The sequence below is a fragment of the Rhagoletis zephyria genome, unplaced genomic scaffold (genome assembly GCF_001687245.7).
Source record: "Rhagoletis zephyria isolate East Lansing unplaced genomic scaffold, Rhagoletis_zephyria_1.1 Rzeph_scaffold_01797, whole genome shotgun sequence".
NCBI lineage: Eukaryota > Metazoa > Arthropoda > Insecta > Diptera > Tephritidae > Rhagoletis > Rhagoletis zephyria.
The window spans coordinates 84,127-106,273 of NW_016158881.1; the positions used below are offsets into that span (position 1 = coordinate 84,127).

General features: G+C 38.6%; 3 protein-coding genes across 9 annotated transcripts; 2 read left to right on the plus strand and 1 right to left on the minus strand.

The window, feature by feature from the left end:
* Positions 1-560: 560 nt before the first annotated feature.
* yem (yemanuclein) lies at positions 561-5,567 on the plus strand. Of its 4 annotated transcripts, none has more exons than XM_017619155.1 (9): positions 561-964; positions 1,187-1,618; positions 1,676-1,885; positions 1,966-2,701; positions 2,765-2,909; positions 3,012-3,248; positions 3,310-3,381; positions 3,714-4,881; positions 4,955-5,567. In XM_017619155.1, the coding sequence occupies exons 2-9, from the start codon at positions 1,307-1,309 to the stop codon at positions 5,021-5,023; spliced, it is 2,949 nt and encodes a 982-aa protein (XP_017474644.1). In that variant the 5' UTR covers positions 561-964; positions 1,187-1,306; the 3' UTR covers positions 5,024-5,567. The 4 variants fall into 4 exon arrangements, with proteins under 4 accessions (XP_017474644.1, XP_017474645.1, XP_017474646.1 ...); XM_017619156.1 differs by having other exon boundaries at positions 1,265-1,618; XM_017619157.1 differs by having other exon boundaries at positions 561-813; positions 1,265-1,618.
* An 8,854-nt stretch (positions 5,568-14,421) lies between these two features.
* Positions 14,422-17,504, plus strand: Atg14 (autophagy related protein 14). Its single transcript, XM_017619158.1, has 5 exons — positions 14,422-15,008; positions 15,079-15,900; positions 15,960-16,228; positions 16,287-16,754; positions 16,787-17,504. Exons 1-4 carry the CDS (start codon positions 14,755-14,757, stop codon positions 16,457-16,459), a joined length of 1,518 nt encoding a protein of 505 aa, XP_017474647.1. The 5' UTR covers positions 14,422-14,754; the 3' UTR covers positions 16,460-16,754; positions 16,787-17,504.
* Positions 17,505-17,873: 369 nt separating this feature from the next.
* On the minus strand, positions 17,874-22,087 carry Pdhb (Pyruvate dehydrogenase E1 beta subunit). 4 transcript variants are annotated; one of them, XM_017619160.1, is made up of 6 exons: positions 21,993-22,086; positions 21,680-21,917; positions 21,090-21,251; positions 18,480-18,891; positions 18,305-18,424; positions 17,874-18,245 (listed from the first exon to the last, which is right to left on the minus strand). In XM_017619160.1, exons 2-6 carry the CDS (start codon positions 21,866-21,868, stop codon positions 18,058-18,060), a joined length of 1,071 nt encoding a protein of 356 aa, XP_017474649.1. In that variant the 5' UTR covers positions 21,869-21,917; positions 21,993-22,086; the 3' UTR covers positions 17,874-18,057. The 4 variants fall into 4 exon arrangements, with proteins under 4 accessions (XP_017474649.1, XP_017474648.1, XP_017474651.1 ...); XM_017619159.1 differs by having other exon boundaries at positions 21,977-22,071; XM_017619162.1 differs by lacking the exons at positions 17,874-18,245; positions 18,305-18,424; positions 18,480-18,891 and adding an exon at positions 18,943-19,625 and having other exon boundaries at positions 21,993-22,087.
* Between the last annotated feature and the right edge of the window lie 60 nt (positions 22,088-22,147).

A 22,147-nucleotide genomic window follows, 5' to 3' on the forward strand; every position in this document is an offset into this window, starting at 1 on the left:
TTCTAGCAACACCAAGGCGAATTTATACTGGAAATTTGACATTTTGCCCCTGATACAAAATACATGTGGTTGTTGTTTGTTGTATTCTTGCTACCACCTCATGAACGAAAGACACAAGATCACGCGGGACGGAAAGAACGAAAAAAGTTATTTTCTAGCTGCCGAAATCTCGACGCCATCTTTGCTGTAAGAAGTAAACAACGAAGAGAACGGAGAAAACCGCGAAATTGTTGAACGCATGAAAAATCATTTTTATTATGCAAATTCTTCTAAAAATCATGCCGTTGTGTTAAATTATTCTTTATCTTATGTGTACACACGTTGTCACAAGCGAAAATGAAGAAAATTGCAGTAAAAAGCCACCACCAAATTGTAAACAACGAAGAAATGTAAATAAACGGCTAATGTCAAAATCGTTCAACTTTTTTCCTTAATGCGATTCTAACGGGCTACTCTCCTGCCCGCGTGATCTTGTCTTTTTGGTTCATGCTACCACCTTGTATAAATTCGCCTTTTATGAATTCGCCTTGGGTGTCCCTCTCTCGCTCTGAGCGAATTTTCTTAATTTTTTGACAGTTTGAGTAGATTTTGTCCCATGGTTTATTGCACCATGATTTTGCTCAGGAATACGGGATCAGACCTACAAATACTCCAAAATAACAAAATGCAAAATTTGTGCCGATTGAAAAATTAGCAGATTTGCAAAGTGAAGCCATCTCAATTGCAAATAATTTAAACATTTGAAAAGCATTTTATCCTTTGTTTTGAGGAAATGGAATTTGGTGATTTTGAAAAGTGAAAGATATTTGTAAGGTAAAAAGTGTGAAATTTGTGGTCACGTCGTCGCCTGGAACTGCGTGCGGCAGAAAATAAAAAGTGGCCGCAGCAGCAGCGGCATTAGTAGCAGCGCAATCGAGTGTCTTGTGTACGACAGAGTGGAAAAGTGTGGATTAGGGGAAAGAAGGTAGCCAGGAGAAGTAGGTGCGAGTGCGTCAGTGCGTTTACTCTTGCAATAAAAGGTTGTTGAAGGAAACAGAGACAAACGTGCCGATGTACAAAGCTGAAGCAAAACAAAATGCATGGCATACAGACAGATTTACAATAAAAAACATGTTCTAAAAAGCGAACATAATATAAAAAAATTAAAATAAATAGTTTCTTTTTCACATCCTTAATCTTGTGACAGTGCCTAGGTGGCTGAACCAAACATTTTCTTGTACGCGTTTACGAAATAAGTAAATCTCTCACTTTGTAATATTTATAGAGTAACTTTGACCTGGGTTTACTTAAAAGTGATTTTATTGAAATGTCCGAAATGAAACGGGTTTCGTTTACCACGTTGAGCAGTAGTACTTCGTCTACAACAAACTTCGGCCCAGGAAGCAGTGCTCCTGGCGGACTTTTAAGTGGAATTGGTAGTGGAGCTTTACCCGCGAGCTCGTCACGTTTCGGTGCGGATTTCCTCCCTAGCCAGCAAAATGCCGATCGGGTAGGCGCAGCCGGTGGGAGTGCTGATCGCAAAAGCAACAAAACAATGCGACTGGCAATAGAACTCTTTCCTACTGACTCCTGTCAATATCCCGAGTTTAATTATTCCAGATTAATGCATTTGGAGAAGGTAAGCATATTATGAAAATAAAAAATAAATATACATGTTTTCTTTTTGTATATGCAGAAGAAGATAAAAAAATTAAAACAGAAATCAAATGGTTTCACTGATCCGTTTAACGACAACGATGATGATGTGGCTAGAATTGCACGCGAACTAGAGAAAAAATATGGCAGTACGTACGGGAGCGGACGAGGTCGAAGCAAAAAAGATGATCTTTGCGACATTGGCATGGGCTATGATGAATCTGATTCATTCATTGATAATACGGAGGCCGTAAGTTGAAACTAGTATATCCTATCATAATTCCTGATACAGTATGTGCATATTAATACGTAACTGATTTTTTTTTACAGTACGATGAAATTATACCAGAGGAATTGGAAACAATAGAGGGCGGTTTCTATATCAATTGCGGACCATTGGAATTCCAAAAACTTCACACAGAATCAACTACTACCAAAACGGACGAAATTATAAAAATGCCCAATCGTCCACGAAAGCGCGTCATATCTTCCTCTTCCTCTGATAGTTCGTCTTGCAGCGAAGAAGATGCGGACGAAGATGCTGAATCGGATGGCGAAGTATCCAGTGCAGACACAGTAAAGGGCAATAAGAATAATAGTGCCATAACACAACCAGCGGAGAAACGTCCCCGTACCAACCCTACAGTCAACCCGATAAAAAAGCCCAAGCCCAACCAAGAGGCAAAAACTAAAAAAGGAAAACTGGTAAAAAATGTGGCTATTGGAGGGTCATCAACATCAAACTCTCCAAAACCTTCCTCCGTGGGCTCAGATTCAGAGAAAGAACGTGTGCGACAGAAAATTGTCAAGACAACCACTATAAAGGATATGCTTAAGGCAAAACGTGACAATTTTCTAAAAATGCAAGAAGGTGGTGGTGTTAGCGGACCAACTGGAAGCTCGGAACAAATTAATGGAGAACTTAAAGGAACTGCTAGTAAGTCGTCCGATGAAGATGACTCTTCCTCAAGTGGCGAATCGGAAGGTTCAAGTGATGACAGCGATTCTAATGGCAGTGAGCCAGAAGAGAAGAAAGCGAAAAGTGGTAATGGTGAAAGTACTGAAAGTATGTTCACATTTAAAAATATTAAAAATTTAGTAAAAGCAAAATTTGTTTTCAAATGTTTAGAATTGCGCACATGCGACACCAAACTGCCCGAAATTGAGGCTGAAATTTTAGCGGATGTCCAACAATTCAAAGAAATTGTAACAATGAAGAATATGACCGGCAAACGTTTCCAATTCGATGACTCGCTAGTCGAAGTCTTTTTGAAGTACGTTTTGATTGCATATGTATTGTAATAAATATTTGTATGACCTTCTTTTAGAGCCGACATTTAAAATGTTTTCTCTTTCTATATATAAATTTAATACAGAATCGATGAAGCATTGTTATGCGTTGAAAAAACTCACAGGAATATGGTATTCGCACACTTAGAATATCATCTTGTGTTGCCTAAATATTTCTTCTTGCGCAAAGCAAAACAGCTACGTATAAAAGAGGAAAAAATGAAGAGTAAAAGAGCGCTTGGCAAATTGCGTAAAGCTATTATAGAAGCAATGCCGGCGGTAATTACTAACTTTGAAGCAGAAATAAGGAGACATGCAGAACTGTATGTTATTCGACAATTTTGTAGCATTTTTACCTGCTTATTTAAAACCATTTTTTTTTAGTGCTGTTAATGTAAATGCTGACCATCCACCGAAAATGCCAAAGAAGAAATTCCCTTGGAACAATAATTTGCGGTAAGAAGAAAACACTTATTTTTTTTTTTTGCCGTCTTATAATTTATACGTTGATTTGTGAGCTTCAGGCCAATTGTTAAGTAAAACATTAAATGATATAGTTTTATTTATTACATTTATTGTTGTCGATATTTCGCCTTCAATCTGAAGGCATCTTCTCTTAGCGAAGTCGATATTTCGTCTTCAAGAGAAGATGCCTTCAGATTGAAGGCGAAATATTGAAAACAATGAATCTAATAAATAAAACTATACCAATTTATGTTTTATTTAATAATCGGCCTGAAACTCTAAAATCGAGGTATAAATTATAATGTAATAATGTGTAATTTCAGGAACCTCCTCTACGACGTTTATCAAGTACGATGGACATCATTTCCAGTTCTGGGAACGCGAAAGGAGACTCTTGAAGATTTTATTAATGTGTTTTTACGGGAAAAGGTTGTGGAACTTTGGCCAAAAGATTGGATGCGATTTGAAGAGCTACACCGCGAGATTGAAAAACGTAAGACAGCTGCAAAAAAAGCAAAAGACAAGAAAAAGGAAAAGGATAATGGCAGTAGCATTCCTCCAGCTAATCCCACAACTGCCACTAGTAATACTGGTTCGACGTCTTTGGGTACTGTCGCACAAAGTGCTCCGCCTAACAACACGTATATGAAACAGTTTGAAGAGTTTGCCACGGGTAGTCGCAGTTCATACGCCAATTCCGATACTGAATCGGTAGCTAGTAGCGGCACTTCGAACGGTATAAAACGTAAGAATCCCGGCAAGGGAGCAGGTAAAACAGCAAAATTACAAACACAAAGCAATATCCCAAATAACAGTAGCACCTTCGATAACAACAAAAAACCACAACTGCCACAACAGTTATCGACCTTTCTCCCTGCTTCAACAACGTCAGAATTGAATTCAAAAAATTTATTGGCCACCAATGCTGGCACCACATCCAGCCAAATACCGACCCCGACTCTACCACCGATATCTACTGCGTCTATCATAAGCACATCGACTGTTTTGTCATCGCAACCCAAACATTCCAAATCGGGTGAAACAAAAGTACAAGTTATAGATCTAGATAACTACCGTAGCCCTAGCGATATACTTTTGACCTCACAACTGTTACGACCGGGTAAAGGTAATGCAACAACAGCTATAGCGATGCCCAATGCAAAAACCGCCTTAACGCCATGTGTGCCAAATCGACGAGAGAGCAGTAGCGAATCGGATGGTGTTGAGATCGTGAGTGTATATCCGGCCAAATCCAAAGCGCCTGTAGGGGCACCCCCGAAACAAAAATACAAGAGAAATGCAGCTTCGAACTTTGCAATGAATACTGGGAATATGAATTCATTTCAATCCACTTCGACCACTGTAATAAATAATAATAGCATCAGCAATGCGAACAACAGTAGTCAAAACGCCAAGGGTAAACAAGTGGAGATGTTGAGCGCCGTTCCAAATTATGACGCGAAGCAAGTTGGTCGCACTTTTAAGGATCTCGTAAGTAAAAATAATGCATATACATATATATACTTCAAATTTTAAAACAATTTCTTTGCATTTTCACATTTAGGATTTACAACAAAAGACAAATTCATTATCACAGCAAAATGGCTCCAAAAAAGACCATTGTGCTCAATGACCCGCAACAAATTTTGATGTACACGACTTTAGTACACTATCAGCAGCAGCGCTTTCATGTTTCGCACAAGCGCAGTCGACATCGGACGACGCTTTCTTAACAGCAAACACTGTAACTAGCGCAACTGTAGGAAAATCTACATTTAGCGCTTTGCCACCACTGCCATTATTTTTACCAACACATATGGAAACTCTACCACCTCCGCCGCAACCGTCGTCTATCGCGACGCTGAATGCGGCAACAGTGTTGATACGGCCGCTTTTACCGACAACTGCACCATACGCGCCGTCGTCATCAACGCTACCAACAAATCAACAATCAACCGATTCGCAACAATTACAGTCGCGAAATAGATTTTAGGGTTTACATTGATCTAAGTGAAAATTAAGTAAGACAGAAAGAATCATCATCAAACAAATATGCATACGTAGACGAAAGTTGTTTTGCTAATCTTGCAAAGATGCATTTGCATTATATCGTCGTTTAAAATACAAAACCGCGTATCAAGATAATGCAAAACCGCGTATGTGAGGTTGCATAAATTATTTTCTAGAGAGTAAAAACTCTCATATTCCAAAATGGTTCTCTTTTTTATAAAGCAATCGCATTTCTCGCTAGTATATTTCAGGACGAATGGATAAGGATTGAGCCAAGAGCTTGTGTGAGTAAATCCAACTTTTGGCGACAAATGTCAGTTACGCGGCTTTGCAGAATTACGATGCGCGGTTTTGTACTTTAAACGACGATATGTAGTATTTACTTAGGCGGACGTGATGACGTCAGTTGAGAAGAAGGCAGGGCGAAACTATTGAGAAACATATATATATTTTTTTTTATTCGGTTCGCTAAACCTATACATTTGAACTTATTCTATGTTCGTCGGGTCACGTGACTTCATCTGGAGTTCAATGTACACTTAATTTATTTATCGCTTTATTTATGTACGTTTTTGCAATTAAAATTCAATACGCAAACATCCTCTTACTACACATAATAATATATCTCTATACTTAGCATTTAAGCGCGTTTTATGCTATTTACTTTAAGTTAAAGCTGAACTGCTAATTTTTGTCATCTTCAATTGCTCTACATTGTATTTGTATTAGTTTTTCGATGTAACCATCTTTGTATTTTCAAATTATATTGTAGCTATAATTAAACGGGAAGCAAATAAAATACATAAATATTTTTAAAACATGACTTGGGCAATTTGCTGTGAAAGGCGTTTGTTTAAAGCATACTGATCTACGATGGCCCGTGATGTCCGGCGTATGTATGTATGAATTTTTCATTTAGTGTCTTACTGCAAATAGTTTGATTATTGAATAAAAGTATTCTAAATGATTGAATAAATAATAAGTTGCAGATGGATTACTCTTTATTTACCAGGGAGGGTAGTGGAAAACATATAGCGGTATCATATCCGAACGTGAAAAGCGTTCCCGGGAAGATATCAACAGAATTTTTAACTTTAAAATGACACTTGGAAATAATGAAAGCTAGAACGATACTAGGGTTAAGAAATTCACCCTGTTGCATCGCGTAATTTTTTATGCAGAGACCCCAAAAACGACCAAAAGTATTGGGACCATTGGGAGGCGAAAGCCTCCAAAGCCATGGGTCGCCACGGAATATTCATGCTGATGCTGAAAAATTTGGGTCCTGCGGGGGTAGCGTACCTAACGGAGGTCCTCAATTTGTTTATGGCCACTCTCATCATCCCAGACATCTGGAAGGTGGGGATAGTGGTCCCACTGCTCAAACCGGGGAAACCTGCCAACAAAGGAGATTCTTATCGGCCGATAACACTCCTTTCACCGGTAGCGAAGACACTCGAGGCTCTGCTGCTCCCGTATTTCACAAACCACTTGACCCCAGCGAAGCATCAGCATGGTTTCCGTAAAGTGCACAGTACAACCACAGCACTTAACGCCACAAACACTCAGATAACTCGTGGCCTTAGCTGAAACCGTCCCTGTGAGAGAACGATTCTAGTTGCGTTGGACTTGTGATAGACGTTTGACACCGTCTGCCATTCCACGCTACTAGAATATATAGAGGCTTCCTCTCTCCCACAGAGGCTCAAACGGTGGTCGGCAAATTATCTAAGTGGTCGACATTCGTCGGTAATGTTTAGAGACAAAACGAGTAAGCAGCGAAAAATAAAACAGGGGGTTCCTCAGGGTGGTGTCCTTTCCCCGCTACTGTTTAACTTTTACATTTCAAAGCTCCCTCAACCACCAGAGGGAGTCTCGATTGTCTCCTATGCCGACGATTGCTCGATCATGGCGACTGGGAATGGAATTGATGACCTGTGTTCGAAAGTAAACGGCTATCTCTCCGAACTTTCTCGCTTCTTCACTGCAAAGTGTCTAGCCCTCTCCCCTACGAAATCCTCCGCGACCCTGTTCACAACCTGGACGAAGGAGGTCAGGCTACCGCTGGGAATTCACGTCGATGACACACCAATTCCGACGGTGAATAACCCCAAAATACTCGGAGTAACATTCGACAGCCTGCTCTCCTTCTCTGCGCACGCAACCGCTATTGTCAATAAAGTACAGAGCCGCAACAAGGTCCTCAAGTCGCTAGCCGGCAGTACTTGGGGCAAAGACAAAGAAACGTTGCTGGCAACAAACAAGGCAATAGGCCGGCCGGTTTTAAACTACGCAGCGCCAGTGTGGTCGCCGGGGACTAGTAGGACGCAGGGGACGAAGCTACAGACTGTACAGAACACCGCACTCAGGACAGCGATAGGATGCCTCCTGATGTCGCCCGAACATCACCTCCACAACGAGGCACAAATGCTCCCCATAAAGGAGTACAACATAATGCTCTGCAAGCAGTTCCTGATCGGGAGCCACAGAAGTGGCCACCCAAACAGACAGCTGCTTGCAGAGGTGCCCTCGCCTAAGCACGTCAGGAGGCATCTATATGAACTGACGGACGAAGTCCAGAGGTTCATCAAGCAACCTCTGGACCCGTCAGCTTACCGACTGGCCCTGAACGGCTTTCACAGGGAGTCAGCCTCGACTCTGGCTACTGCAGCAGGTTAAACTCCTACCTGAGTAGATTGAATGAGGATGAGCCACATGACTCGAAATATTTCTTCGCATGCCCGGAAAACCCGACAACCCTAACGGCTTTGTCCTTGTGGACCGACCTGATAGAAGCTGCACGCTTCCTAGGGCTGCCGTTAGTGGAACTTGACGACAACGACTGAGATATCAACCGATCTGGGCGGGGTTGTTGTAGCCGCTACAACAACAACAACAATCAAATTTTGTAAAGTTGTAAGGAAACTGGATTTCTGTAAACCAATATAAATGATTTTTAACTGCTTATATATATATCAAAAGAAAGATAAATCGATTACCTTTCTTTTGATTAAAATATAGTTAAAATCACTTTACTTTTTTATAGAAATTTTTGCAACTTTTGACAAGATCTATTTATATGCAAAGGAATAATACTAATAATAAGAAATTAAGCAACCACATATCAGGGCTGAAAAATGATTTAATCAGTTCGATTAAGATTAGGGTGGTCCAAAAATGCATGTCATAAATGGGAATTTGTATGCTCTCACCCCCTAGGATTGTTCTATACCAAAAAAGAATATACCCCTATTTTTTTATTAAAAAATGTTTAGAGGTCAAAGCGCCTAAAGTTTTCCATGTATTTTATATGCGGGAAACAACTTTTCGTATTTTTCTATTCCCAATAATAATACTCAATTGTGTATTTAACCATGTTTTCATCGCAATTATAATTTATAGGTCCGCCAAAAACCCACAAAAACGTCGAAAAATGCGATGGAGGACCAATATAAAATCGTTAGTGTTAAAAAATGGTTAAATAAATAATTCAGTATTATTATTTTAAGTCTCATAAAGAGAACCAGAGTTTTCCGATCGAATAACATTGACTTTCAAGAATTCTATACCATTTCTACGACAACTGCTTTTCCCCCCATCTAAAAATACATGGAATACTTTGAGCGCTTTGAGCAACCTCTAAATATTTTTTGATTAAAAAAAACGGGTATACTTTTTTTCGATATAGAACAATCCTAAACTACATCCACTCGACATCTTTTCAAAATTTGGATTGTTTGTTTGTATAAAACAACTTCATTCCTGAGTGGCTTAAATTATTTTAAAACAAAAAAACTGTAATGTGCTATTGAATGGTATAGTTCCATTCAGTAGAGAATGTGAATGTAACAGAAGCATTCGCAATTATCGTGATTGTAAATTTTGGTTGAATGAAAACGCTTATTATCATTCAGTACGACACTGAAAAAATACATATACCTTGACACTAAAAGAAAAAAGACCTTTTGCTTCTACTTTGTACTACTGCTATAATTTGCTACCTATGACCAAAAGTGCGCAACAGGTTTAGAAATTCAGTCCATGCTTTCACAATCCAACTGCATATTTTTAAAGAAGACTTGCGGCCAATTTTATAGACATATCAAGCCCTAACCGCCAAAATAACGTAAGTGACATTTTTTTCAAAATTTTCTTTTTGATGCAGAAATATTCCTAGAGCATCAAGATGCATTTCTGCATCAAAAATAAAATTTTGAAAAAAAATGTCGCTTACGTTATTTTGGCGGTTAGGGCTAGATATGTACATAACAAACTTTTTATTTGTACAAAACCATAGTGTAATAGCAAAGTGAAATCAATATATACATATATTTATTTTTTATTTATACGCTTATATGACAACGATTTTGTCATTGCGTTAACCCATTTAAAACTAGCAACATTATAAATTAATTTAAAAATAAAAAAATTTAGATTTCAGATCAAAAAATAATTGTTTTAGGAATTAAAGAACAAAAAGAAAAAAATCGTTTAAAATGCCAGATACTTGCTGTTCCAAGCCCATCCAAGAAATGCGTTAGACGGGGCAAGGCAAGCAATGCCTGGGGCCTTGCGACGTCTACTACAGCTGCCATGTAAAGGAGCGCAAATTCGGAGTTGGATTTGTGGTGAAAGAGAGACTCCGTCGCCGAGTACTGTCGTTCACCCCGGTGAACGAGCGTTTAGCCGCAATCCGCATCAAAGCGAGATTCTTCAACATCTCGCTTATCTGCGCCCATGCCCTGACGGAAGAGAAGGATGAGGTATCCAAGGATCTCTTCTATGAGCGCTTGGAGCGTACATATGAGGTTGCCCTCTCGACTTGGACCTTTTTCTTGTTGCAGCCAAGATACGCACTCGCATCTGTGCAGCAAAAAATGTGCGTCCAACAGTTCAAGGAAAGCTTAACGTCGAAAAGCTGCAATCAAAACGGAGGACCAATTTATTCGTCACTCGACTCCTACACCTGCTCTCTCTTAGCACTCTTTAAAAACCGACATACACGAGCAGTGGAACCACATCTCCCGCTCATTTAGTACCGCCGCCCAAGAAGTAGTCAGATTTCAGCGAGAGAAAAAAATATGCCGCCTTTAAGATCACGTTGCGATCGGGCGCAACGCGATCCATGTGGGACCGTTATATGGAGCTGAAGAGGAAAGCGAGAAAACTTTTCCGCATTAAGAAGAGACTTGTCGAAATATGTGAGTGCGAAGAGGGCAAACTCCTGTAATAACAACCATGGCGACCTAGAGATCGATGTCAAGAACGTACTTAAATTATGGTGGGAACACTTTTCCACCCTTTTTAATGGCAGCGCCACTGAAAGTAGTGGATAAGACGAACCCGACCCCCAGTCGATGACGATGGAGTCGATGTCCCACCGTCTGACTATGACGAATAGAGATTACGTCATTGAAAACCCCCAAAGCTGTTGGAGCTGACGGGCTGCCAGCCAAGCTATTCAAGTACGGCGGCGATGAGCTGATAAGGTACATGCATCAACTCTTATGCAGAAAATGGTCAGACGAACATACGCCCGACGACTGGAATCTAAGAGTGCTCTGGCTAATCCACAAGAAAGGCGACCCCGCCATATGCGCCAACTACCGCGGGATCAGTTTTCTAAGCATAGGTTGCAAGATCTTATCGAGCCCCCCGTCAACCAATTGATTTTACCTTATCAGTGTGGCTTTAGACCTGGCATATCCACCATAGATCAGGTATTCACAATACCACAAATCTTGGAAAAGATCCGCGAGAATAGGATCGACAGACACCATCTGATTGTTGATTTCAAAGCCACTTTCTACAGCACGAAAAGTAGTTGCCTTTATGTCGCGATGTCTGAATTTGGTATCCCCACGAAACTAAAACGGATGTGTAAAATGACATTGCAATACCACCAGCTTTGTCAGTTTTTGGAAGGACCTTCCCGAGCCGTTTGATACCATACGAGGTTTCAGAAAAGGTGCAAGAGCGCAGGACTGAACCGCTCTTGCACAATACTTTATAAGAGCGTACAATTGCTGGCGTATGCCGACGACATCGACATTATCGAAAAAAGGGCTACGTCTGTTCTGCCTTCTCGGGATTAGATAGAGAAGCAAAGACCATGAGTCTAGTGATGAACGAAGACAAAACGAAGTACCTCCAGTCACCACACAAACAGTCAGGGCATACGCGTCTTGCCACCCATGTCACTGTTGACAGTAACAAGTTTGAAAAAGTAAACGACTGGGAACCAGCATTAACACCAATAATAATGTCAGCCTTGAAATCTATCGCAGAATCACTCTGACCAAGAAACGCTATTGTCGACTAAGTAGGCAATTGAAAAGTAAAGTCTTCGTCTGTCTTCGTACAAAAATCACACTATAAATCACTCATCATGCCTGTCCTGGTGTATGGCGCGAGGCATGTGCAATGTAAACATCTGATGAAGCGGCTCTTGGAGTTTTCGAGAGAAAGATTCTGCGAAAGATTTACGGACCTTTACGCATTCACGATGGCGAATACTGCAGACAATCTAACGATGAGCTATATCAGCTTTACAACGCTATAAACATAGTGCTGTGAATTAAAATCTAGCTGGCTAGGTCATGTCGTTCGAATGGCCTGAAACGCTCTAGCTCTGAAAGTATTCCACGCGGGCCGCGATGCTTGTAACAGAGGAAGAGGAGGGCCTCTTCTGCAGACTTTGCTTCACTTGGCATTTCCAATTGTCGCCAGTTGGCACAGAAGAGAAATGACTGGTTTGCTGTTTTGGACTTGGCCGAAATCGTTTGGCAGTTAGAGCGCTTATAAAGAAGATACTAGGTAAAGAATTAATTAAAAAAAAAACAAATGTTGCAAAATAAAAATTAAAAAATTTTAAGACAGTAAATCAAATATGAATCATTTTATTTTATTTAAAAATGTGGTACCAGATTACTAAAATAAATGATTAGAATAGATTTGAAATAATAGAATTTTGAAAAAATTCGATCCCTTAATGTTTCTTCAATTAGTTTCCTTTTTTACCTTCTTTTGCACAGCTTGGGTCCTGAAATGAAAATAAAAGGGGATTAAAACAATCCTTAAGCTTGTACATATATGCAAATATTGAAGTTGTTTGCATAGTTGTATGAATATAAAATGAAAAAAAAACAATCCCTATTCTTTAAAGGTTTTCATATTGTATGAAATAAACGCATATTTAAAATTCAGTTAGGGCCAGTTTTTCAGTGCACAGCCGTGGTTTAAACTCAGTTTAAACGCCCGATCTGGTTGGTTTAAACTAAGATCAGCCAATCAAATGTCAACCAGCTGTTCAATTAAGTAAACTCAGTTTACTTAAACAAAGTTTAAACTGGCACTGAAAAACTTAAGGTTTGAGCTCAACTTGAGGTTAAGTTGAGAACTAAGGTTGTATTTCTCAAATCTCCAACGTTATTTCTCAACAGTACCTCAAGTGGAGAATCATAGCGTTCTCAACAGATAGGCATTTTTCTTTGTACGAAAATAGGACTATTTCTCCAGTTGAGAAAATGTTAGTTCTCAATTCGAACTCCAATGTGATTCTTCAATTGGTCTCAAACATAGGAACAAACCCAGAATAGCTCCGATTCTCAAATAAATGGTGTTAATGGCGAATTTAGATTTACGACGCGGTACTACTTAATGTCAAAATGATGTGTTTGTTGTAAACAAGGTGAATTCATATTACAATAAACATATCATTTTGACATTAAGAAGCACCGCGACGAAAATCTAAATTCGCCATTAACACCACCTTGTATAAATTCGCCTTGGTCTCACTTATTTTCATTTAGAGAATTTTGGCAATTTAGCGTAGCGATTGTTAGAATTCCATTGTTGATTGCCAAACAAACAGTATTCCAAAAACCCAAAAAAAAAAAAAATATTTCTCCAACCTTGAAGAAGTTCATAGTTCCCAAGTTAATACCCAACATCATTCTCCAACTCATCTCTAACCGACGCGCAGATACGTAAAAAGTGATAGAGAAACGAACTTTTAATTGTCAAGAGAAAAACTAATAGCCAAATTCATAAAAAATAAAGAACACTTTAACTGCTTTATAAATCGAAATTTTGTATGAAAATGTCACTTTATAGAGCTCTTTAAACCTATTTTATTTTTTATTAATAAGGCCATAAAGCTATATAAAGAGGAAAATTACTAACAAAAAGTAAATAATCTTCAAAGTATCCTCAAATAATCTTGAAAGAAATTATAACGCGGCAAAATTACTGTCGGACTGTATACTGTGAAGTGAATTATTGTAAATCGATGTTGATTAACTACATAATACAAAAGAAGCAATAAAATGAAAATTTTAAATTTAAATACATCTATGTATGTATGTCGTTTCAATCAAAAAGGTATAAGGAATTTTACTATTTCAATTTCAGTATTTCAATGATATGTTTGAGACCAATTGGAGAATTACATTGGAGTTCAAGTTGGGAACTAGCATTTTTTCAACTTGAGAAACAGTCCTTTTTTCATACAAATAAAAATGCCCTTTTTGTTGAGAACGCTATGATCCTCCACTTGAGGTACTGTTAAGAAACAACGTTGGAGATTTGAGAAATATGTACCNTTCAACTTGAGAAACAGTCCTTTTTTCATACAAATAAAAATGCCCTTTTTGTTGAGAACGCTATGATCCTCCACTTGAGGTACTGTTAAGAAACAACGTTGGAGATTTGAGAAATATGTACCTTAGTTCTCAAACTAACCTCAAGTTGAGCTCAAATCTAAATGTTTGTTGGGCAGCCACACCAGTCAATTCAAGCAAAAAAAACTACAAGGTGTCTACGGGAGCAATGCGGCATCGTACGCTATGCAAAATTAGCTAGATTGTGTACATATGTATATGCCCAGATGTATGTATGTATGTAGCCCACGGTGGTTGTACATATTTCAGACAATGAAAGTATTGTATATCATAAGAAATCTCCATAATTAATCACGACATTCCATTCTATAATTGTTGCTAGTTAATTGCAAATTTTCCTTGCGGTTCAGCATTTATTTTCGCAGGCAAAAACACGAAAGCAACATAGGAGTCTGCAACCCTGACTGTCAAACTGTATATTTGAGAAAATAAGCAAAAAAATTTGCATTTTACTGTCATTGCAATAAATAAACTGAAAACTTTGTTAAATGAAGACTTTCAATTTGAATAGAAGTTAGAGTGATAAAAATAACAAGTATAGGGTTTTTAATAATCTAACTTTATGAAAAAGTAGTACCAAGAGTAATTGAGCTGATTGTGTATAGCGTAAAAGCATTGTGACGCAGCGCTCAGGTAGCAGGAAGAGTTGCTTCTGGTAGTGGACAACTATGTTATGGCATCTATGTCTAGCTCATCGACCGATGAGAGCTTCAATGCACCAAATCTGAAATTTCACGTGTCCAGTTCAAGTGAAGATGTTTGCAAATATACGGCTGGTCATGCCAATCCCGAGGATATTCTGGGGCTGAGATATCATTGTCCACTGTGTGGAAAATCCCAGCACCAGCATAATTTTCACTGTTGCTCATGCGTGCGGAATGGTAACATTGTGCACAGTAATGTTGCTGGTTGTACGCAGAAAGAAAAGTAAGTTGGGCACATATATGCAATTCAATGATAAAGATTGTGGCTTGGAATTAATTTCATTCTCTTTCAGCCTTTTTGAGAAACAACAGAAATATATTAAGATTAAAGGCGGCCTCAAGGACTTGAGTATTCGATATGAACGGTTCATGCGTGAGCAGCGCTCCAGCGAAAACTTGCAATGTGAAATTAAACGTAAAAAGCAGAGGATTCAACTGCTAAATAGATTGATAACTGAAAAGCAAGCGTTATTGGCAAATAGGAAAGAACAAAGGGATCTGCGGTGCAAGGCAAACATTGATAAACGCAAACAGTTGCCAAACTATCCAATTAAAGTGAAAGCTCTAGAGGATTATGTTTTCGATAGACTCGAAAAAATTATTAAATTGCGAGAGTTGTATGGTGGGATGATGAATAAAGTGCAGCAAGTGACACGTCATGATATAAACCAACTGGTGAAGTATATATTTCAAATTTCGGAGGTGGTGTTGCAAGACGAAAAACATCTTAAGGCGATTATTGGCGATGTACGCGGTGCGATACCAAGTGCTGGACCCGGTGGTGACGCCAGCAATGAAACTAACACTATGGAACAATTGGCCGATGCTAAAAACACATCTTATATTCGCGGAAAATGGGTGTTTCATGGAAGCGGTATTAGTGAGATGCAATACCGCATTGTAGCACCGTCATTGCCGGCTAATGGTGACTACACTGCGTATTTAGATTGGCTTACCGACAACAAAGATGATGTGCCGAAGAACGAAGGTAATCACATAGCACCAAGTCGCATAAGTGCTTTTCGCATCATTGGTGCGCTCACGTATACCACGCAACTGACCGAGTTAATGAGCTACTATCTAAATGTGCGTCTACCCCATAGGGTTGCATATGGGTAAGCGAAATCTTAAGACCTGCTACTGCAACAGATTTATAAAAATATATCTATTACAGTGACTTTTGCCGCAAACTTAACGAAGAGCAATTCTTGCGCAAAGTTTCGCGTTTAAATTCAAACATTATGTACCTCGCCTACACACAGCAGGTACAGCTGCGAAATCTGAATGAAAATCATACACTGGAAAACATATTGGCCATTTTAGATGTAGAAAAGAGTAACTTAGGACGACATGGATTCTATGAGATATCAAATGCACCATTAATGAAATCGGTCGATTCTCTGCTTAAAGGCATTGAAACTGCCACGGAATCAGAATCGGAAGGTAGTCATAATACCCGTTATTTAAGCTTTCTTTAAGATAATCATTTTTTGTTTTTTAGAAGAAAATTCCTTACGCTTAGATTGGGAATCGGTGCCAAACTTCCCAGACGAGCCCGAGATTAGTGAATCGGATTTAATTGCAACCGCCGCTGCACAACAATCAAGTATCACAGGGGGTCTCATGACCACAGCAGCTAATCGAATAAGCGCAATACTTCGATGGCGAAGATAGGGGTAATGTGGTTTTTAGTGTTCGTATCGTTTTTTATTAATAATTTTAACAGAGAATTAAACACTAATTATGCTCGTGGATATTGGGTATATCCATATATATTTTGGACTTTACATACACGTACCTACACTTCTACGACACAAACATACATATATACATTATTAAAATGAAATATAATTCAAGGAGATTTATGTAGCAAAAAATCATGTTTTTCTATTAATTGGGATTTTCGAAGCATGTAATTAAATCCATAACGTTTTAAGCTTGCTTCCAGTAATCTAACATGTGACATCTTGTTTTGGTCGAGTGAAACGAAAATAAATTAAGCAGATAAAAAGAGAAATAATCTTGGCACAGAAAAGAAACGTTACTTTGGATAACTTAAGTATGCGCATGTTGCAGTTTTCCAAGATAATCAGGCAGGTTCTGAAATTCACTTCCCAGTAGGTGATTTCAGGAGCTAAAGTTCCTTCGAAAAGGCCTTCTTGACAACAACCTTCAACAGGCCTTCCATTCCTTTCTCCTTGGCACAAATTGCTTTCGCTACCCAGAGAAAGGCTTCCAGAAAGCCTTTTGGAGGTGTTCTTAAATTTATAAAAAATCATTTTAGATGTTAAATAATTAAACTTAAATATTCGCGTAAATTGTGATATGAAAAAGCCCTTTTAGAAGCCTCACAGGGAGAACTTTTTCACTTCTTGGGTAGGCCTTTTAGAATGGCTTCTGGGTTCCGAGTGAATTTCAACACCATTCAATTTAAATTCAAAGTGACTTGGGTTGAAATTGTTCAAGGACATTTATTGAAGTTGAGATCCCGTACGAGTCCGAACTTGTCGGAAATAGTCTAGAAAATAGTACTGAAAATTGAGGGGCGACCTCTGACTATTTCTAATATGTACAAACTCGTACGGAATTGATACTTGTATTTTATTTAAATGCATTTTCTTAACAAAAAAGCTCACTTAAACAATTAATATGCCACTTAAGCGGATTTACAATGACGACGAGGTTATGCTGTCAAAAATATAACAAACATTTCCAGAACTCAGTCCTCATTATTACCTTTATTTAAGCTGATGATCTTCTGCTTTATGAAAATCGGTATGAGATTTTTATTCATAACTAATAATTACTTTTAATTATAAACACAATTTACGTATGCATAGCTTCACGTACCTTGGTCATATATTAAAAAAGATATTATGGCAGGTATATAGCACAACTGATGTACATTAAGCGTACATACATACATATGACGAAAGGGTAAAATATATTAAATATTAAACCCATTATTGACTTCCGATTGTGGGTTCTTTACTACCAATTGTCGACTGATATATGATTTACGACATTCTCCTATGCAAAATTGTATCCCTTAAGGCTTGCGTTCATGTTAAATGAATGCCGCGGTGTAAATTTTAATATTTCATCGACTTTAATCTTATGACTTCATGTGGGTATAGTATAGTGTATAGCATTTTTAATTCGCGCATATTTTCATTATAAACATTTATGTTCTGTGAGAAGTTGATTGCGAATACTTGTTTGATCTAGCATTTAAAATTTGACTAAGGTGTAATTTGGATGGTATAAATTCTCTACTTTTTGGGTCCAATGATTTTAGTGACAGCTTCGACAATGTTATGAGCCTGGGGTAATGCATTCGCTTCCAGGGTCTTGGTATAAGGCATTGGTACGTCAACGCCACATACACGCCACACAGGTGCATCTAAATGGAAGAAAGTTTCGTCCTCCATGATACGCGCGCAAATTTCAGCGCCCACACCTATAATAAAAAATTTAGATTTGTTGAGTGCTGCTAGAGGTGAAAAGTTGCGATTTTACCATGTTGTGGCCAGCCCTGTTCTATGGTCACAAGATGATGTGTCTTCTTAACGGACTTGCAAATGGTGTCCATGTCCAGTGGACGGATGGAACGCAAATTGATAACCTCAGCTTCAATACCTGAAAGTATATGCAATTGTAAATATATTCTATTAAAAAATCTAATTTAGCTTACCCTTTTTAGCCAGTTCAGCAGCAGCGGTCAGTGCGGTTTCTACAGCCCTTGAATGTGCTACCAGAGTGATGTGATTACCTGGTTTCATAATTTTTGCCTTACCGATAGGCAGCACGAAATCTTTATCAAATACCTTTTCGTCCACTGGGTATGAAACACCATATAACATCTCATTTTCTAGAAAAACCACTGGGTCCGGGTCGCGAATGGAAGCCTTAAGCAATCCACGTGCATCCTCGCTGTCATACGGGGATATCACTTTCAAACCTGGGCAGTGACCGTACCAGGCAGCGAAGCACTGAGAATGCTGAGCGGCTACACCAGCAGCGGCACCATTGGGGCCACGGAAAACTATCGGAACGTTGACCAAACCGGCAGACATGTAGAAGGTTTTAGCTGCTGAGTTGATAACCTTTTGGTTTGAATAAAAATTGTTTTGAGAATGAAAAGAAAATAAATCAAATAGAATGCGAGCCGCTCACAGAATGACTTGTAAAATTTGGATTTATTCTTGTAAATACCAATGAAATACCAACACGTTCGCTAAATACAAACAATCTTATAAACCTAATAGCCTATGACAATTTTTCACTTAATTCCCAGTTTCTCTTTGATGATAAACGCAGGCAACCGCCTTCCTTTCCAATAACGTGGCAATGGATTCTCGTTTGCCTTTCGCAGCTGCTCTTCCACGTACTGCTCTGCATTAAATGCTTCACCGGCTTTCACTTGAGCGATCAATTTAGCTTGGAATGCCTTTTCTTTGCGCATCTCACGGCGTTGACGCACTTTGGCCCATTCGAATTTCATCTTGCGGCGCAGTTTCTTCAACTTATGCTTCTTCATCTTTCGACGGCGTATAACAATAAGACGTGCTGCTTCCATTTTTCCATTGCTTATTGCAGGCGCTTGAATTTCATGCGGCACTGTAGGCTCATCGAGTATATCGTTGATTTCACTAAGCCATTTATTGCGAGGGCTCTCGATAACTTCATGTCTAGTTGGCAAATCGCCGATTGAAGTGCGCGTAACTTGCTGCAGTAGGGAAGCTCGTCGGGCATATAACATACTAATGGTGTGGCTTCTGTTGTTTGTTTGTAAACAGTCGAGAGAACCAAGAAGTGGATGGCGTGACATTACATTCACCTGTGTGCAATTGGATAATATGGGTTAATTAACATTTTTCTTTAACAAATTTGATTTAGTTTTGTAGCTTGAATGCGACTAACAATAAAAGGGGGAATTTAACCCATATTATCCGATTATAAGTTTTGTCTCCATAAATAAATGTAAAAAATTTAACGAATGTGTTGGTATTTCATAGCAGAGCCCTGTTATGTATGTATTTAATGTGCAATTAGCAATCGGAAAACTTACTTTTAATTGAAAGGTATGAATTAAATGAACATTGATAGTAAAAGCTAAATTTACTCAGAACACACAGATAATATGAGTTAGTGTGCATATGCATGTAAATCAATGAAAAATCGGTTATTATGAGGCATCACCGGCCCAGCTCAACATTCTATTATTTTTGAGTTTGAAAATTATTTTTCAGAAAATCTAACTATTAACTTCCTTAGTATAATAATAATAGTATAATGGCGCGTACACATATCTTAGTGCTTGGCCGAGCTTCTCCTTTGATTTGTGGCGTGTGCCTTGATGTTGTTAGACAAAGGGGAGGGACGTACAGGTTTACGCTGACTTTAAGAAAATACCTTTTTTCTATATTTTTTTGCGATGTTGCTTTGGCCGGGGATTGAACCCAGGGGCTGCGGAGTGGAAGCGCGCACTGCTTCTCACTATACAACATATGGTTTTTATTATTAGGGGATTCCTGTAAAATATATGACAAAAGGCCCTATTTGACAATTTTGGAATTTTAGAGATACAAAATTTACAAAGCAAATGCTAACAGCGCAGCCTAGAGATTTCAATAAATTTTGTATCCGAGAATAAATTTAGGCAATATTAAAAATATATATGCACTAATAATGATGGCGAAATGTATGTATGTATGTATAGTAATAATATATCCATGTTGAAGAGCTGGACTGTGAGATCTCCATCATTATTTGTTATTAATAACACACCGGGTCACTTTGATAACTTTTCTCCGTATATCCCAGCTCTAAAGGTTTCATTTCAGAACATAGCTTAACAGTTTAGAGCGTTAGTACAAGTGGGTATATACTTTTTTAGGAAATTATCGATATGCGAGAGAGCTACATACATATAATAAGCTAGTTCGTGGACACACATATTGAATGTTGCCAATCTTCCATTTATCGAATGTTGTCCTATTATAGCTTTTCTTTATATTTCGATTGATTTTACTTATTTGCCGGTATGCCCATTCACACTATTTTTCTTGTAAACAAAGGTATATATCTAGGAATAGCAATATTACTTACGNCAGTACATACATATAATAAGCTAGTTCGTGGACACACATATTGAATGTTGCCAATCTTCCATTTATCGAATGATGTCCTATTATAGCTTTTCTTTATATTTCGATTGATTTTACTTATTTGCCGGTATGCCCATTCACACTTTTTTTCTTGTAAACAAAGGTATATATCTAGGAATAGCAATATTACTTACGTGATCAATGGCCTGCATTGAGAAGTTAAAAGTCATAAACTCGCAAACTGGTCGCAGGCCAGCCATAGCGGCACCGACAGCAATACCGGCAAAACCCATTTCGGTAATGGGCGTATCCACAACACGTTGGTCGCCATATTTTTTCCAGAGACCACGGGATACCTGTCAGGAAAATAAATTATATTTAATAATATTCATGAAAAGTGAAATACAAAAAGATATGTAAACAAAGATCCACATGACGGATGCGTCCTATCAGTAGAGCCTAGGTTAGTACGAGTCGCGCACGATGCGAAGTGATAAGAGCGCATGATAATTTTAAGCCAGTCCGGTACAGTATTTGTTGTTTGACCTTCCAATGTCTATTATATATGTACATATTTAAGTCTAGTCCCTATTAAAACCACAGATTTTAATGTGACGTATACTGTTCACCGCGCGTGCTCTTATCGACAGCTATCCATAAAACTGTCACCAATAGCACACACATGCATCCTAAATGATTTTTTGTTGGTGTATTGGCGTTTACGTAACCAAGTTCAAGTTGACGAGTTCCAAGCATAAACGATGGAAATATAATTTTTACTCGCCTTATAGGCTCCGTCATATTGGGCAACCTCTTCACCCATAAGAAAAACGCGGTCGTCGCGTGCCATTTCTTCATCCAGAGCAGAATTTAAGGCCTCACGAACGGTCAACTGCTTCGCCGCAAGAGTCTTGGGCGACGTGGAGAAGGAGCGGCGTGCAACATTCGAAAATATCACTCTAACGGGCTGCATCTTTGTTCAAACTTGGTGTTGATACTTTTTAGTTTCGTTCGTAGTCGATCTGTAAGAAATTACAAATCAGTTCAGTAATAAGTTGTGTAATAATGCTCGAAAAAATACAATTTTCAGCGCGCACCGTGCCGTTAACGTAATGCCCTATGGCAGTTCAGGAAAAGTTCTGACAGCTCGCTAATCAGATAAGTGAAAGAAAAGATGAAAAAATTTCCAGTTGGAAATGTCAAAGCGTAGTGCTGCCACATGGTGAGATAATTGCATCAAGCAAAGAACGTA

Excerpts from the sequence above, each read along its gene's own strand:
- yem (XM_017619154.1), top strand. The coding sequence starts at position 1,307 with ATGTCCGAAATGAAACGGGTTTCGTTTACCACGTTGAGCAGTAGTACT. Across the intron at positions 3,249-3,309 it reads ATAAGGAGACATGCAGAACT|TGCTGTTAATGTAAATGCTG; the intron begins GTATGTTATTCG and ends ATTTTTTTTTAG. Across the intron at positions 4,882-4,954 it reads GTCGCACTTTTAAGGATCTC|GATTTACAACAAAAGACAAA; the intron begins GTAAGTAAAAAT and ends TTTCACATTTAG.
- Pdhb (XM_017619160.1), bottom strand. The coding sequence starts at position 21,868 with ATGCAGCCCGTTAGAGTGATATTTTCGAATGTTGCACGCCGCTCCTTC. Across the intron at positions 18,425-18,479 it reads TGCTGAACTGGCTAAAAAGG|GTATTGAAGCTGAGGTTATC; the intron begins GTAAGCTAAATT and ends ATATACTTTCAG. Across the intron at positions 18,246-18,304 it reads ACAGGGCTGGCCACAACATG|GTGTGGGCGCTGAAATTTGC; the intron begins GTAAAATCGCAA and ends TTTTTATTATAG.
- Atg14 (XM_017619158.1), top strand. The coding sequence starts at position 14,755 with ATGGCATCTATGTCTAGCTCATCGACCGATGAGAGCTTCAATGCACCA. Across the intron at positions 15,009-15,078 it reads GGTTGTACGCAGAAAGAAAA|CCTTTTTGAGAAACAACAGA; the intron begins GTAAGTTGGGCA and ends ATTCTCTTTCAG. Across the intron at positions 15,901-15,959 it reads CCCCATAGGGTTGCATATGG|TGACTTTTGCCGCAAACTTA; the intron begins GTAAGCGAAATC and ends TATCTATTACAG.